General features: G+C 41.6%; 1 protein-coding gene across 1 annotated transcript in view; it reads left to right on the top strand.

Annotated features, from left to right (window-relative positions):
- Positions 1–9,784, top strand: part of LOC147437474 (uncharacterized) — a 111,236-nt gene extending 101,452 nt beyond the window's left edge. The window contains exons 9-10 of the mRNA XM_086487010.1: positions 9,470–9,505; positions 9,583–9,784. Coding sequence (XP_086343136.1) covers positions 9,470–9,505; positions 9,583–9,639 — 93 coding nt within the window. The 3' untranslated portion in view covers positions 9,640–9,784. The remainder of the gene's footprint in view (positions 1–9,469; positions 9,506–9,582) is intronic.
- The last annotated feature ends 8,502 nt before the right edge of the window (positions 9,785–18,286 follow it).

Here is an 18,286-nt window from a genome sequence, read left to right as displayed (position 1 = left end):
TACCTTCAAGGCGAGGATGCTTTGTTGAACGTAGTGCTTGCTTTACATGGAGGTGCATGCATGACTCTGAGATGGAGCTTTCGCTTCGTAGTTCTACTGCACGAACGAGAAGGGGAGAGCGAGAGGGATAGAGAGAGAGAGACTCATTGAGAGAAATGGAATTACTTATTGCATTACATTAAAATTCTAATGTTACAATTATCAATTGATCACTTAGATGTTGAAGCTAGGTGCATCCAACACAAAATGATGGCTACATTTACAACCATAACATATATGTGTGTACATATATATTTGTTTATGCATGTATGTAGGCACTAAGTATGGGAGCATAGCATCCGAAGGTTTGACGCTTCCTCTTGGGTATAGTCCTTTTTTAATCGTGGCGTTGCGTTCATTGATCCACTCATGCATGGATTATTGCAATGTACCTTTGGTTTTACCACGGTTGAGACTGTGATGATATATAAAGAGGTGCAGTTGACCTTTGGCACTACTAGCCTCTACTTAGGTCTACTACTATGTATATATATCTACGTATTTGTGTGATAATATATATATCCTCTGAGAGGGAATTATAATGTTACGATCAATTGATCACTTAGACGTTGAATCTAGGTGCAGCCAACACAAAATGATGGCTACATTTACAACCATAACACATGTATGTGTGTACATATATATTTGTTTATGCATGTATGTAGGTGCTAAGTACGGGAGCATACCACCCGAATGATAGACGCTTCCTCTTGGGTATAGTCCTTTTTTAATTGTGGCACTACGCTCATTGATTCACTCACGCATGGATTACCGCAATGTACCTTTGGTTTTACCACGGTTGAGACTGCGATGATATCTAAAGAGGTGCAGTTGACCTTTGACACTACTAGCCTCTACTTAGGTCTACTAGTATGTATATGTATCTACGTATTTGTGTGCTAATATATATATCCTCTGGGAGGGAATTGTAATGTTACGATCAATTGATCACTTGGACGTTGAATCTAGGTGCAGCCAACACAAAATGATGGCTACATTTACAACCATAAAACATATATGTGTGTACATATATATTTGTTTATGCATGTATGTAGGTGCTAAGTACGGGAGCATACCACCCGAATGATAGACGCTTCCTCTTGGGTATAGTCCTTTTTTAATTGTGGCGCTGCGCTCATTGGTTCACTCATGCATGGATTATCGCAAAGTACCTTTGGTTTTACCACGGTTGAGACTGCGACGATGATATCTAAAGAGGTGCAGTTGACCTTTGACACTACTAGCCTCTACTTAGGTCTACTAGTATATATATGTATCTACGTATTTGTGTGCTAATATACTTGTGTACATATTTATAGATGAGTGAGTAGGGTGGAAAGCTTAATCTTATATTGCTCTTTGTAATGTAGATCTCAGACGAGAGACCAACTGGTGAGGAGCAGCCAGCTGGCTCTTCTTTTGGTTGGTTCACATCGAGGTGGGCTCCCACCCGGGGTGGACATCGCCTCTAATGGACCCGAGTCTCGAGTCGGTGAAAACAAGCAAAGAAATAAAGAATGTTTCTACATAGTTAACCCTAAACCATGAGTGTCATAGGTTTTTTTTTGTTATTGCAGGCATGGCCATCCTACACCTACCCTTCTCAGGTTCCTCCACCGGTCGTAGATCCTGACTTTATGAGAGAAATACCTCCGTTCGGCGAAGGATTTGTTTGTCCACTACACTCCATAGCAGCTTGCAACCTACGGCATTTCTCCACAGACTACACCATGGGGGAGTCAGGGAGGGACTCCTTACCTACAAAGCCTCGCACCGACGGCACCTCCCTCTACTCTCCCTTCCTATCATCCTACTCCTATTCCATCGAAAGGTCTAGTCCTCGTGCATCGCAGGGTCCCACTCCCATGGCATCACAAGGTCCTATGCCACTCCATTCCGCTCCTGCTTTGTCAGGACATGGTCGACGGACTTCCTCTGGTAGCGCGAGCCGACGCTCGTCTCAGGACAGCGAGCACCGTGAGAGACGAAGCGGCGGTAGATCTTGTGGTTTCGCATGTTTTGGTAGTAGCAGGGGAACGGAGTCCCCACTTTCAGAGTGTGCGGCCCCTGATGCAGAGGACGAGGATACGGATGCACCCATGCCAGACATGCATAGGTACTACTATAGGGTTAAATATGGCGGGGAGGTGGATTTTTGCACAGCACAGAACATGGCATTTTGAAGCCATCTACAAATTCTTATACATTCGTATAAGAACTGTTTATAAAGTTACAGACCAGCTGTCCGATCATGCATGGTACATTGAGGACACTCTGTTAGCTAGATTTCCAAACGCCCTCGATCAACGTTTTTCACAACAATGGTTGGAGGGCTACATAAAGACATTTCTAAAAAACAAGCAGTTCAATGTGCGACACGCAGCAGCCAACCAGATCAGAGATCCAGACATGAGTTACCGCAGTGGCAACATGGTAGACGCGGAGTGGGAGTGTGCAATTCAAGAGAAGATCGATCAAGCTGCGACGACGGGCTCATCATACACACAACAACACGAGGCTCGCCCTTGAAGACAAACCCCCACACACAATGGCTCAGAAGGCAAGGGAGCTTGGAAGGATAAATATATAAGATTAATTGAATTATAACGTCGATCGATGATTATAAAGATTGTAGTTGATTTTTTGGTATTGTTATTGCTAACTTAGGAAAATATCACTCTGTCTCGACCAACCAGAGAGATGGTCAAGTATTGGGAGTGAGATAGAGAATTTGATACTTGGTAATGGTTGTTCGAAAACTGTTAGGAAATAAGACGTAGCTAAATAGATAATTGAGTAGATTACTTAATGGAGAGAGAGACAGATTTATATACACGAGATTATAGAGTGTAGAGAGAGAGAGAGAGAGAGAGAGAGAGAGAGAGAGTACACACGATATACGTGGTTCACCCAATGTGGGCTACGTCCACGGGAAAGCAACCACTCAATGGCTTTAGTACTTCAAAACAAGAAGTAGTTTACAAAGGGATTATACCCTTAATGGAGCTCCCGCCTTGCTTCACTCTCACCACCTCACACTCACCTTGTTGCATCAACTTCACACTATGAAATGTGTGTAGAAATGACCTCCTTTTATAGGCCAAAAGGGCTGCCCGCTCTTATGAGAGACAGCCATGTGTAGCCGTCCTTGTGCGAATAAGTCCAAATTGGACCCTCCAATCCGCCCATGTGTGGCCGCCCTTGAGAAGACAAGTCCGCTTTTGAATTCGGCCACCGGCCACCGGCCATTGACTTCTGACCACCGGCCACCGACCATTGACTTCCGACCACCGGCCATCGGCCATTGACTACCGGCCACCGGCCAACCGACCGGTTGTTTTCCAACCACTTTCCGACCGCCGTCCGGCCATAATAGTCCGGCGAAAAAGAATATTTCGGCGAAAAAAAAAAGTCTCGGGGGCCTCTGTCCCCGTGGCCTTTAAAGTTGCCCCTGATTCTTGTCCGTGAAAATTTTGGTTTCCGGTGAGTGATTTTCCTTTACGCACGATGGCTTCTCCTCATAATGGGGGCCTTACAAATGTGCGCTTTTACCACAGAAAATTACAAGGGTAAATCAGCCTCCATACTTAACAATCTCCCACTTGGAGACCGATCTCCAAACCAAACCTGTGACTGCTTTCCATTCTGGCTTCTTATCCTTGAATGCCGATTGAAGATGAGCAAAAGCTCAACTTCTCCTTGTTGACCACCTTTGTAAACATGTCTGCAGGATTTTCACTTGTATGCACCTTTCCTAGCTTTAGTTGTCCCTCTTCCAAAAGAGTGCCGACTTTTTCACGCTTGGCAACCACCAAAGATCCCTTTGAGATCTTCCACCGTTTGTTTCCGAATGCAATGTTGTGACCTTCATCTTCCAATTGTCCTGTAGAGATCAAATTTTTGTGAAGAGAAGGAACATGCCTAACATCTTTAAGCTTCCATTCATTTCCGTTAGCAGTTTTGACAGAAACTGTACCTTTGCCGACAATCTCACAAGCTTCATCATCTCCCAAGTATACATACCCAAAATTACCTTTGGTGTAGTCTTGAAAATGTTGCTTGTGTGGTGTCGCATGGAATGAAGCCCCGGAATCTACTATCCAGGAATTAGACACATTGTCTAATGAGAGAATTAGAGCATCTGGCTCTACTTTACCTGCCACATTGGCCACCTGTGACTGCTTTCCATTCTGGCTTCTTATCCTTGAATGCCGATTGAAGATGAGCAAAAGCTCAACTTCTCCTTGTTGACCACCTTTGTAAACATGTTTGCAGGATTTTCACTTGTATGCACCTTTCCTAGCTTTAGTTGTCCCTCTTCCAAAAGAGTGTGTATGAAGTGATATTTCACCTCAATGTGCTTTGTCCTTGAATGAAAGGCTGAGTTCTTCGCAAGATGGATAGCGCTTTGGCTATCATTGTACAAGACACAATTGTCTTGTTTGAATCCAAGCTCTTCTAAGAATCTGTGAAGCCACAGAATTTCTTTGCTTGCCTCCGTCATTGCTACATACTCTGCTTCCGTGGTAGAAAGTGAAACCACTTTCTGCAGCTTTGAAGCCCAACTTACTGCTGTGCCTCCAACCGTGAACACATAGCCAGTAGTGCTGCTTCGAGTATCTTTGTCACCTGCCATATCTGCATCAGCATACCCTTTTAGAAAAATATCAGTTCCTCCAAAATACAAAGCATTTGTTGTTGTCCCTTTTAGATACCTAAGTATCGACTTCATAGCTTGCCAATGCTCTTTACCTGGGTTGTCCATGAACCTACTCACAACTCCCACTGCATGTGCAATGTCTGGCCTTGTCCAGACCATAGCATACATTAGAGAACCTACCGCTGCAGCATATGGAACTTTAGACATATAGGCTATTTCCTCTTGTGTCTTTGGACACATATCCTTCGTTAGTTTAAAATGACCAGCCAAAGGTGTAGAAACTGGTTTTGCATTTTGCATTGCAAACCTTTCTAGTACCTTCTTGATGTAATCTTCTTGAGATAGCTTTATTGTCTTCTTCGTCCTGTCCCTTGATATTTTCATACCAAGTATTCTCTTTGCAGCACCTAAATCTTTCATTGAAAAAGATTTGGACAGCCCCTCTTTCAGGTCTTTGATGTCCTGCATGTTAGCACTTGCAATCAACATGTCATCAACATACAACATTAGGATGATGAATTTCCCATCTCCCAAATTCTCCGTGTAGACGTAGTGATCCGAGTTGCATCTTGTGAATCCATGATCCAACATCCATCGATCAAACTTCAAGTACCATTGTCTTGATGCTTGCTTTAAACCATACAAGCTCTTCTTTAATCTGCAAACCATTTTCTCCTTACCTTTTACTTCATACCCCTTTGGTTGAAGCATGTAGATTTCCTCCTCTAAGTCACCGTGAGGGAATGCCATATTTACATCCAGTTGCTCGAGATTTAGATTATGAGCAGCCACAAGGCTTAAGACAAGCCTAATTGAGTTCATTTTTACAACAAGAGAAAATATTTCATTGAAGTCGATACATTTTTTTTGAGAAAAACCTTTTACCACAAGCCTAGACTTGTACCTTTTCTTCCCACATTCTTCTTCCTTTAGCTTGTACACCCATTTGTTTTGAAGTGCCCGCTTACCTTTAGGCAACTCAACCAACTCCCATGTTTGGTTGCGATGTAGTGAGTTTATCTCCACTTGCATGCTCTTCGTCCATTTTTCTTTGGATTCATGTTGCATAGCTTCTTCATATGATTCCGGCTCTCCAGAATCTGAGATCAAGAGATGGTTGAAGGAAGGAACAAACCTTTCTGGGGGTCTACTTGCTCTTGTAGATCTTTGGGGAATAGGTTGAGGCTCCTCATTTGGTTGACGTTGTTGCACATTGTCACCGTTTGTAGTCCTTGAGTCTTCACCGTCCTCAAGCTCCATGTACTTATCATCCGTTTCTTTTGTTTGTTTTCTTTCCAAGTAATCTTTGTACATATTTTGTTCGTTAAAAATTACATCCCTACTCCTTAAGATTTTACCATCATCAGGATTCCATAAGCGATACCCAAAGTCTCCTTCTCCATAGCCAATGAAGAAACACTTTTTGGACTTTGCATCTAACTTTGATCTTAGTCTTCTATCTATGTGCATGAAAGCCTCACACCCAAACACTTTGAGAAATGCATAATTCACCGGTTTACCTGTCCATGCCTCTTCTAGAACTCTCCCATCCAATGCCGTTGAGGGTGACCGATTGATTAAGTACACAGACGTACTTACAGCTTCCGCCCAAAGCTCAAGCGGTAGGCCTGCATGTAGCCGCGTGCTTCGTGCTCGTTCCATGATTGTTCTATTCATCCTTTCCGAAATCCCATTTTGTTCAGGTGTCCTTGGGGTTGTCCTTTGCCTCCGAATGCCATTGCTAGCACAAAAGCTTTCAAAAGCTTGGCTGCAATATTCGCCTCCATTGTCGGATCTGAGGCATTTAACCTTGGTACATGTTTCATTCTCCACAAAAGCTTTCCACCTTTGAAATATGAAAAATACATCGGATTTATTCTTCATGACATAAACCCATGTTTTTCTAGTCGCATCGTCTATGAATGTTACATAGTACAATGAGCCACTAAGTGGTGTACTTGCAGGACCCTAAACATCAGAATGAACCAACTCAAGTTTTTTATTTTTTCTTTCATTTCCTGATTTTTGAAATTTTACCCTCTTTTGTTTACCGTAAACACAATCTTCACAGAACTCTAAGTCCACTTCTTTCAAACCTGGTAGAAGCTTCTTTGTTTGAAGGATTTGCATTCCTTTGGCACTCATATGCCCAAGTCGGTAGTGCCACACCGCACTGTCAACTTCTGTACTTGCTGCACAAGCTGAAGGTTGCGTGCTAACAGTACACAAGTAAAGTGTACCGACTTTTTCACCCTTGGCAACCACCAAAGATCCCTTTGAGATCTTCCACCGTTTGTTTCCGAATGCAATGTTGTGACCTTCATCGTCCAATTGTCCTGTAGAGATCAAATTTTTGCGAAGAGAAGGAACATGCCTAACATCTTTAAGCTTCCATTCATTTTCGTTAGCAGTTTTGACAGAAACTGTACCTTTGCCGACAATCTCACAAGCTTCATCATCTCCCAAGTATACATACCCAAAATTACCTTTGGTGTAGTCTTGAAAATGTTGCTTGTGTGGTGTCGCATGGAATGAAGCCCCGGAATCTACTATCCAGGAATTAGACTCATTGTTTAATGAGAGAATTAGAGCATCTTGCTCTACTTTACCTGCCACATTGGCCTCCGATGTTGGCTTGTTGTCTTGAGACTCTGTCTCTTTCTTCTTCTTGGACCAGCAATCCTTCTTGACGTGGCCCTTCTTGCCGCAGTTCCAACATTCAAGAACTGACTTTGTGCGTGACTTGCTCCACCTTGAGCGATCACGACCCTTTTGGTTTTTGAACCTCTCCTTAAGCCTTCCTCTTGTTTCCACTGATAGTGCAGCACTTGATGATTCTCCTGTGCTTCTCCTTCTCATTTCCTCGCTTTGGAGAACACCCACAACATCATCAAACTTAAGAGTATTTGTGCCAGAGATAGAATTACTTACAGCCATCACAAGGCTGTCCCAACTATCCGGTAGAGATGATAGTATAAGGAGAGCTCGCACTTCGTCATCGAAATTGATTTTCACTGATCTAAGTCGACTTATGTTTGTGTTAAAGTCATTTAGGTGTTCTGCAACTGAACCATTCTCTGTCATCTTTAGATTGAACAAGCGCTTCATAAGAAATACCTTATTGGATGCCGATGGTTTCTCGTAGAAGTCGTCAAGTGACTTCATCAAGTCCTCCGTGGTCTTCATCTCCGAAACATTGAAGGCCACCGTTGATGCCAAGCTTAACCGGATTGTTCCCAGTGCCTTTCGATCAAGGACAATCCATGCTTCATCTGCCATTGTTGCGGGCTTCTTCGCAAGACCGCCTAGTGGCAAATAGAGGTCCTTCTAGTAGAGATAGTCTTCAACCTGCATCTTCCAATGTTGGTAGTTTTTGCCGTTGAACTTCTCAATCTTGAGCTTCCCTTCCTCCGCCATAACTCCCACTCAATTCAAGGAATCCTTTCCTTGAGATAATTTAGCTACGAGCAAACCTTGCTCTGATACGAGTTGTTAGGAAATAAGACGTAGCTAAATAGATAATTGAGTAGATTACTTAATGGAGAGAGAGACAGATTTATATACACGAGATTATAGAGTAGAGAGAGAGAGAGAGAGAGAGAGAGAGAGAGAGAGAGAGAGAGAGAGAGAGAGAGAGTACACACGATATACGTGGTTCACCCAATGTGGGCTACGTCCACGGGAAAGCAGCCACTCAATGGCTTTAGTACTTCAAAACAAGAAGTAGTTTACAAAGGGATTATACCCTTAATGGAGCTCCCGCCTTGATTCACTCTCACCACCTCACACTCACCTTGTTGCATCAACTTCACAGTATGAAATGTGTGTAGAAATGGCCTCCTTTTATAGGACAAAAGGGCTGCCCGCTCTTATGAGAGACAGCCATGTGTAGCTGCCCTTGTGCGAATAAGTCCAAATCGGACCCTCCAATCCGCCCATGTGTGGCCGCCCTTGAGAAGACAAGTCCGCTTTTGAATTCGGCCACCGGCCACCGACCATTGACTTTCGACCACCGGCCACTGGCCATTGACGTCCGACCACCGGCCATTGGCCATTGACTACCGACCACCGACCAATCGACCGATTGTTTTCCGACCACTTTCCGGCCGCCGTCCGGCCATAATATTCCGGCGAAAAAGAATATTCCGACGGAAAAAAAAACTCTCGGGGGCCTCTACCCTCGAGGCCTTTAAAGTTGCCCCTGATTCTTGTCCGTGAAAATTTTGCTTTCCGGTGAGTGATTTTCCTATACGCACGATGGCTTCTCCTCATAATGGGGGCTTTACAAATGTGCGCTTTTACCACAGAAAATTACAAGGGTAAATCAGGCTCCATACTTAACAATCTTCCACTTGGAGACTGATCTCCAAACCAAACCTGTGACTGCTTTCCATTCTGGCTTCTTATCCTTGAATGCCGATTGAAGATGAGCAAAAGCTCAACTTCTCTTTGTTGACCACCTTTGTAAACATGTCTGCAGGATTTTCACTTGTATGCACCTTTCCTAGCTTTAGTTGTCCCTCTTCCAAAAGAGTGCGTATGAAGTGATATTTCACCTCAATGTGCTTTGTCCTTGAATGAAAGGCTGAGTTCTTCGCAAAGTTGCCCCTGATTCTTGGCCGTGAAAATTTTGGTTTCCGGTGAGTGATTTTCCTTCACGCACGATGTCTTCTCCTCATAATGGGGGCCTTACAAATGTGCGCTTTTACCACAGAAAATTACAAGGGTAAATCAGGCTCCATACTTAACAAAAACAACCACATCTTTCAGGAGCAATTCGACGCGGCGGTTGGACCACTACAAGCGGTAAGTTTAAATAAGTAATTTTGTATCAATTGTTTTGAGTTGTTGATAATTATTTAATTTGGTTTAGGTTTATGTAGAGTCAAAGTGATCCAACATACGTGCCTCTGGACAACGATGAGATAGAGGAGGATTAGATAGAAAAATGTTTTTTCCAAACTTTCGTAAAGTCCCAATGTGGTACAATGTATATATAAGTAGTTACATTTTATTGTAACTTTTTTAAATAGTTGATCTTCTACATTTTTAATTGTCAAGGTAAAGTAAATTCCATTTCAATTCTTTGGTATATTTTATACTCTTCCAAAAAACAATTGATGTTTTATTGTTTTACACACTAATTCAAAAATAAAAGTGCTCATTTGGGCCACCCAAAATTGGGTGGCCCAAATGAGCACCTTTATTTTTGAATTAGTGTGTAGCAGCAATAAGTGCGGAAATAAATGCGGCACATGACGCGGTAATAGCTGCGGGTATATTGTCGCGATTGTTACCACACTTGTTGCTGAGAAACCACTACCGCGTACATAGCCGCGGTTATTGCCGCCTCTGCAAATTTTTCTCTCCCCTTTTTCCTTTGTTTTTCCGCGATAATGTTAGCGGTTATAGACAACTCCTCTTATAGTGAAAATCCCAATATCAATAGAATGTAGTGCTAATTTCTGAGTACCATCAGCAAGGGGAATGGTTGCTAACAGTCCTTTCATGGAATGTAAAATATCATTGTTTATTTCATTTAAGTCTGTGGTAACTTGCCCATAATTTCTTCTCTGTGCCTCTTATCAGAAGCAACAGTCTGTATCCTCTTTAATTTGTCTAGTTTCAGGTAACATCTTTCTTCTTGCTCAGGTTTGGCTTTGGTGTTCACATCATGAGTAACCTCATGAATCTTAGCCCCATGATCCCATCGGCCTGGTGGTATTAGAAATATATCCTTGATTTTAGGGTCAATAAACTCATTAGGAATGAAGAGCTTATTGTATCTCCAACGTACTCTCTTGAGTGTCTCACTGTCCTTGTCCATTATTGTGACCCGGTGAGCATGAGCAGCAACAATGGTGATTTCATTAAAGTACTCCAACAAAAAATCTTCTGCTGCTTCTTGAAGACAGAGCAGGGCAACAGCCTTCCATCTCAGTGTACCAGCACATGCTTCCTCGCAAATTTGCCTTATTGCTCTTTGGAAAGGAAGTTTTGGGACACAAAGCTCAATATATTTCTGAGCTTTTCTGATCTCTCTAAATAAATCCATGGTTCTCTGAATATTCTCCATTCTTGGTCCCTTCAATATCTTCATTGGTTTACTTGATATTTTCTTTTTACTAGCAGATCTTCCACATGCTTTCTTTGCAAGCCCTGGTCCTTTCCTTGCCTTCCTTGCTGTTGCCTTTGTTTTTGCCATTCTATTGTAAGAGATAAATGCAAAGGATCTCTCTCTCTCTCTCTCTCTCTCTCTCTCTCTCTCCCTTTTTGAGTGGATCACAACGTACGTGCTGAAAATTGAGAAGAGAATATGGCCTATCGTGCATCGTGCACCAATTCTTGAATTCCCTCTCTCTCTCTCTCTCTCTCTCTCTCTCTCTCTCTGGATCACGGCGCGCGGGCTCAATATTGAGACGGGATAATAGCCTTTGGCATGTCGTGCTCCACTTCTTGTATCCCCCCCCCCCCCCCCCCCCCCCCATCTCTCTCTCTCTCTCTCTCTCTCTCTCTCTCTCTCTCTCTCTCTCTCTCTCTCTCTCTGTGTGTGTTTTTTTGTATGGATTACGGCGCGCGGACTCACAATTGCGTAAAGAAAATAGTCCATCGTGCACCGTGCTCCAATTCATGACTGCCCTCTCCCTCTCTCCCCCCCCCTCTCTCTCTCTCTCTCTCTCTCTCTCTCTCTCTCTCTCTTTGTATGGATCATGGCGCGCGGGCTCACAATTGCGTAAAGAAAATACTCCATCATGCGCCGTGCTCCAATTCATGACTTCCCTGTGTGTGTGTGTGTGTGTGTGTGTGTGTGTGTGTGTGTGTGTGTGTGTGTCTGTGTGTGTGTGTGTTCCTCTTTCAAACCCAACAAGCACTCAAAAACACTTTCTCTCACACTGTGTGTGTGTGTCTTTCTCTTTGAAACCCAAAAAACACTCCAAAACTCTATCTCTCTCTCACTCTCTCTTCTACATCAACAAACACGTTGGAAATACCTCTCTTGGTGGATAGAAGTGGTTTGAAATGAGAATACGAGGCGGATTCCCCTATGTGCTGTTTTGAATTGGTTGAAAACGCTTGAGGAGCTTTGCGCCTTGGTTGCAAAGGTCGTCTCGGAGGTTAGGTCTCTCTCTCTCTCTCTCTCTCTCTCTCTCTCTCTCTATTTCTATCTATCTGTCTCTCTCTCTTATCATGAATCCAAGTGTGCATTTGTTACCATAAATAGTACACGTATTTTTTTGATTGTAAAAAACTATTTATTGTGGTTGTACCAACTATTTATTGCATGTCGGCTTGCTTCATTAAAAAGCTAATGGTAATGTCTATTATTGTATGAAAAGAGGGGGAGAGAGAGAGAGAGAGAGAGAGCGAGAGAGAGAGAGAGAGTAACTTAGTAAAGGGGAGAAGAGAAATCATATTGGAGAAGCAAATACAAACATCAAGAGGGAGATAGAGGCTAGAGAGAGAGAGAGAGAGAGAGAGAGAGTTAAAAAAGGCCTCTGTCTCCTACAAGGTGGAATAATCAGAACCACGAAGCCCAACAATAACATTCCCACTCCTGAATCTCTACTCCAAGAGCAATGTCTAGTCCTGACAAAGGTAAAGGCAATCTCTTCACTTTCATTTGGTCCGTAGTTTAGTTGTGTCTAGGAATTGTGCTTCAAAATGTAAAACACCATTTAACATTTCACCAACCAAAATTGGATCACAGCGCGCCAGTAGTGTTGTGGAGGTTCGTTTATGTACTCCACGTGCCGTGATCCACTTTTGAAATTGTACAAAGGTTTTTTTTTTTAGTATAATTTTTTTTGATGTTGTGGAGGCTATTACTTTGTATAAAAGCCAATCAAGTGGATCTCGACGCGCCAGTAGTTTTGTGGAGTTTTGTTTATGTACTCTGCGCACCGTGATCCACTTGATTGGCTTTTGCTCTGCACAACTATAAAGCTATTTTGCATTCTATCAAAGGATGCACACATGCTAATCATCTTGTGTTATTCTGTATATGATTCGTTGGAAATAATTGTGAGATACCTACCTATTGTTTGTTCAAAACTTATATGATCATGTGGTGCTCTTCTTATTATTTATGTTTGAAGAAATTTATATTTCTCAGTGTGAAATAAATGGCAGGATTACGATCTCATAGGTGGAAAAGGAAAAAATTAGATCCCGAGAGCATCGTTGGCCAAGAAACCGTTCCGAGAAGAATGCCGCAGCTATTAAAAACTTCAATGAAGAGAAATGTAAACTTCACAGATACCATTGATATATCTGGTACAAAGCCTGCCATGAGTTTTGAGGAGCCTGCCATGAGTTTGGAGGAGCCTAATACTGATCCATCTGTCGAAATGGAGCCCCCTTCTACTCTAAAATTTACGTTACTGAACTCATTTAAGAGGGATGTGGATTTTTCAGCACCTACTATGTAGAGTGTCCAATGTGTTGCAACAATCCCAAAGAAAAAAGAGGTAGTTATTTATGAAGACCCTACAGTGATTGATGAAAGGCTTTTAGATTTTGGAGTTTTGTTTGGGGTTGGTGATAAGTTAGAGTGTCCAATGTGTTGCAACAATCCCAAAGAAAAAAGAGGCAGTTATTTATGAAGACCCTACAGTGATTGATGAAAGGCTTTTAGATTTTCGAGTTTTGTTTGGGGTTGGTGATAAGTTTGACTTGGTCTGTTGCATTTTTAATGCTCCATTTAATCTCCCTTTGTCGATAGCTGAACAGAGTGAACACTTGAAGCTGGAACGAGAGAAGTTTGAGCTTCACACTCAAGAAGGAAGGGTTAATGTTGGTGAAATGGTGGTAGTCCATTTAAAAGAATGTGATCCTAAAAGACAATCTTACAAGAAGTATAATCATCTGCCTCTTATATATAGACCCCATTGACACTGCTTACATGAACGGGAGTGCAAGCTAGTTCAAGTATCCTTTGGATTTCTAATATTTTTAAATGGATTATTTAGAAGTCATGAAGGAACATGATTTACCAGCAGATAAAAAGGAGAAAAAGGATGAGGAATATATTGAAGTGACAGAGATAAAGGAGTCCATTGATCTTCAAGAAGAAGCAAAAGAGGTGGAACGAAGCAATCTTCTCTCAGTGAAAACCTCAGATATCAAACTATCTTTAGATGTGTCAGGTTTCAATGAGCGGCAAGCCATCTTAATGCTACTCAGAGTGCGAGAGTTTAAATTTGGAGATAGGTCATATATTTTCCTTCATGATATACAAAGTATTTTTTGTTGGCGGGAGGACTTTGCACTGTGCACTATCTCCAAGTATCAGGATGAGAGGAATGGATTTGATTTAGATGACAATAGTGATGATGAGGCAATGGAGATCTCCAGTAACCGAGTGGACTGCCTTAAACTCTGCTTTGAAAAGGCAAAATAGTAAAAAGAAAGCCTTCCTGATGAAGACACATTTCAAACTATTCGAAATAATCTCAAGCCATCAATTAGTAAACAGGATATGAAGGATTGGTTTAAGCGACCAGCCCAGGAGTCAACCAGATTAGTCAACCTATAGAAGGATGAGCTTCTTTTGCAAGATGAGAGTTTAATGGTATAAAATCCTACCCCCCCCCCCCCCCCACCCCACCCCACCCCCTCCATCTCTCTCTCTCTCTCTCTGTCTCTCTCTCTCACACACACACACACACACACACACACACACACACACACACACACACACACAAACACTTCTTTTGTTTACAGTCATGGATTGCTGAAAAGGATGATTTTCTTCATCGTCGAGGAAGATAGTTCGGTGGTAGGGATGCAGCTCTAGGACAATATCTTCCTAGTTTATGTGAGACACCCATCCTAATCTTCCACAACGGAATGTCACAAGAGAGGAATACTACAACCTATGCTTTCAAGACATTATCTCGCTTCTTAGATGGTCCAATGCTGCCAAAAAATGCTGACAAAGTTATCCTCGTCGACAAGGTTTTTGGGAGAGAATGTTTTGGTTACTCGCCAGGATATAATGGGGGCCGTGCAACATATTACTAAACATACATAGCAATGGGATTATCTTTAGGGAAAGAAAACCCTACTGAAATTTTAGAGTATGGCAAACATTTAATGATCAAATACAAGGATGAGGTTCCAAATGATATTTGCAAATCATCAAAACGTTGAAATAGTTGTGGTACATGTTGAATTTAATTCTACAAGCATTTGTGGTACATCCGATCATCTAAACTCTAATTCTCTTGTTCCACCGATGATTGGCATATTGCATTGTCTCCCTCCATCTCATTTGACTTTCAAGAGCACTTGAGTTGTTGAATGTGCCTGCTCACTTTCTTTTTTGAAGTTGAAAATGTCTGATTGCTTATACGGTTGCTGAAGAGACCAATACTTTCTTTTGTTGCATGCGATGAATGATTCTGTGATAAAACCACTTAAATAACTCCTTCAGACTGTTTGCCTTATTTTGAGAGCCTCCATGCTGTGTGTATCTGAAGTAGGCATTTCTAGCCATGTAATGAGACTTCTTCAAGCCTTGAGTGTTCCATATACCTGGATTCCCATACTTTTGGATGAAAAGTATGGGAAATGATTAAAAATAATGTGCTGCAAAATAAGAAATTTATTTAGAAATTTAAACACAAACTTAATACTAAGACTATCTGAGGTGCTTTGAATTTATTATGTAAGGAGTGATTTGAGTGTTAGTCCATGCTGTCTTGAAGGATTTTTTCAATAGCTGAAAGTTCTATTTAAACTTGCTGAGATTATCCTGCGACCAATCATCATTCTCACACATTTGAAATAATGTCGCAATGGAACGCCACACATCACCCTTTGCATTGCGAGTTGTTGGCTCTTGGTGTTTCATTGCTAAATGAAGTTTTTTCTAGTGCATGTACTCAACTTTGCTAATGTAGGTAGAGTAATATACTCTCCCTTGCTTTGTTAGCTTCATATCTTTCATACCTTGAGTTTTAGATAGAAAACGGCGTGCCTTGACCCCACCTATGGATGGTTTGCAGGTACCTCTTTCTCATTGGTTGACCTTTTTTCGTCCCGCTGGAATTTCACATTGCCCCCATGTAGACCAATATCTGACAAAGCTAGTTTCAAAGCCTCTAGAGCGACTTGTCGTTCAGCTGACTTTTTGATTTTCCAAGAAAACCCAATGTACAAATATACCAACTTCTCTACAATTCGGTAGAGACCATGCATTGTACAAATATGGACATTAACAAGTGGTACATCCAAAACTGGTCGAAAAGTAGAGTCTTGATTGTGACGAGTAGGAGGCTTTTGCCACCACTTTGGGTCCATCTCCTTTGCAAGCTCCATGCAATACAAGCATGGAGACTTTACCATGGCACTTATTCCACAATTATACATACACTTCAATGTTTTGAGGTCACCTGCAAGATGCCATTGAACTTGAAAGTCTCCTCTCCCATCTACAAGCAGTACCTCTCCTTGATTCATTTGCCTATCAATGATATCTTGAATAGGGGTTTGATGGAACACCCAAAATAAAATGTCATGGTCTTCTTTCTTTACCTCAAGGTTAATCCTTTTGAGATACAAAAAATAAATCTAAAATTTAGGTACAATAGAGGGCTTGCTAGATCTGTAAAATTGAATAACTGGATTACCTGAAATGCACCAAGCCACCATATGTTTGTTTCTGATTGAACACTGTAGTATGAAATGTCATCAATGGGACATTTGGAAAGAGCCCTATTTATTAATGTGATTGTAACTCTCTTTAGCTTTTTATCTTTAAGAATCTCACACTCATCTAGCTTCAAAACAAACTGTGGAACGCCACCTGTCTCTTCGAATGTGATATTGTAGAACTCTACCATTCTAGTTGCAACAAAGTCAGGTCCATGAAGATATTGTTGTACTCATCATAAGTGACATTAGTTCCCTGTGAGCTATAAATATCTTGAATATGAAATGGATATCCAATGAATTTGGTCTGTTCATTATTGAGCTGGAGTCTTTTCCTCCAAACACTTGCAGCTGTTGGTAAAAGCTTAGACTTTATTCCCTTCTTCATAAACCTGGAAGAGATAAACTGTTGAATAGCTGAGTAACCTCTTTTACTAACGCCAAGGGAGTCCAATGTACCTTGTATTTGCTTGGCAGGCACTGCATTCTCTGAAATGAATCTGTCAATGACATCCCATTGCAAAACCTTAAGCTTTTTGTCATGCATTATATCCTTTGCAAGAACACTAGTTATCAATGGCTTTAACTGCTTTCCTACATTGGCCTTCGGGTCTATGTTTTCTTTGTCTGGATAGATAGAATCCCTACAAAGAAAGCAAAAAATTAGGTTAGTTTAAATTAATTAGATAGTTTACAATGCTCACCTCCATGCTTGGATTCTTTTCTTAAGGCTGCCAGAGCCTACCTTGGATGTTTCAAGATTCCGCAGTTCTTCTTTCACATACGAGTGCCTAACATTGTCTCTTTGTTTTGTAATGACTGTACCTTTGTTCGCAAGACCTATGATTCTCGTGTGTGCTGCATTTCAGTCTTTTGGTCCTCATAATGCAAGTTTGAAAGTCTCTAAATCTCATTTGCTTGGTGCTTCACCATGTCTTTATAAGTTTCTGATTTGTTGTTTAGAGCTTTACAGTAGCCAAGCAATCCATTCCCTCCATTACCTACAAAGGTCAATAAGTTAGTGGGATTTGAAAATGTAGGGAAAGCATTGGGCATGGGTTTCAATGGATAGAGTGAGCCTTTTGTCCAAATATCTAAGTGTTTTGCTCCCTCAGCTCTGAGTCTCTCTGTCATGATCGGTGTCACTTTGATGTAAGTTTTGCCTCGCTTACACAGTGGTGTATATGTAGGATCCAGGTCACTGTGTAGATGATAAAAGGGTCTTTTAAGGAGGGTATTTGTGGGGGTGGAAGAAGAAGCCATGTATGCAACGGTGCGAGAAAGGGAGGATTTCTTTGAGGTCAGCGCACAAACAGTGAGAGAGTAAGGAGATAATAGGTTTGGAAGGATACATCCTATTTCCTTTAGTCATACATTCCACGTACAAGAAACTCCCTCCAATTCTAGGACGTTCATTAAATGCAATTGAAAATGATTTATTCTTTAATCATCACGGCCATTATGACGCTGTGGTAAGAATCTAGTTGTAAGTACACTTTTTGAATGGTTATTCCAAGTTTACAATTGCTTTTACCACACCTATTTTCTAGAGAGAGAAAGTCAAAATTCTATTTTTCTTAGAAGGCCCTCCAAGTGACCTCCAAAATTTCCTAATGTGACCTATAGCTAGGTCATGGATTTCGAATGTCAGTCAACAAACTGGGCTAGCTCCCGCCAACAATTTTGTAGTAGTCTGAGTATACTCACCCGAGCAAATACAAGAGAGCATCTGGTTGCAATTGAACCCATGACCCGGGTCATGAATTTCGAATGCTCAACCAACTAGGCTACAAATTTTATCTCTGTTTACTTATCTACATGGACATCATAAAGAGGAAGCGCTAATAACCTTGAGGGAGGGTTTTAAAAAGAGACCACCTCACCAAGCAAGAATGTATTCTCCTCGAACTTGACCTAGATAAGGCTTACGAT

This window comes from Adiantum capillus-veneris, chromosome 17, assembly GCF_014529385.1.
Source record: "Adiantum capillus-veneris isolate H3 chromosome 17, ASM1452938v2, whole genome shotgun sequence".
Classification (NCBI taxonomy): domain Eukaryota; kingdom Viridiplantae; phylum Streptophyta; class Polypodiopsida; order Polypodiales; family Pteridaceae; genus Adiantum; species Adiantum capillus-veneris.
This window is presented reverse-complemented; position numbering and strand designations above follow the sequence as displayed.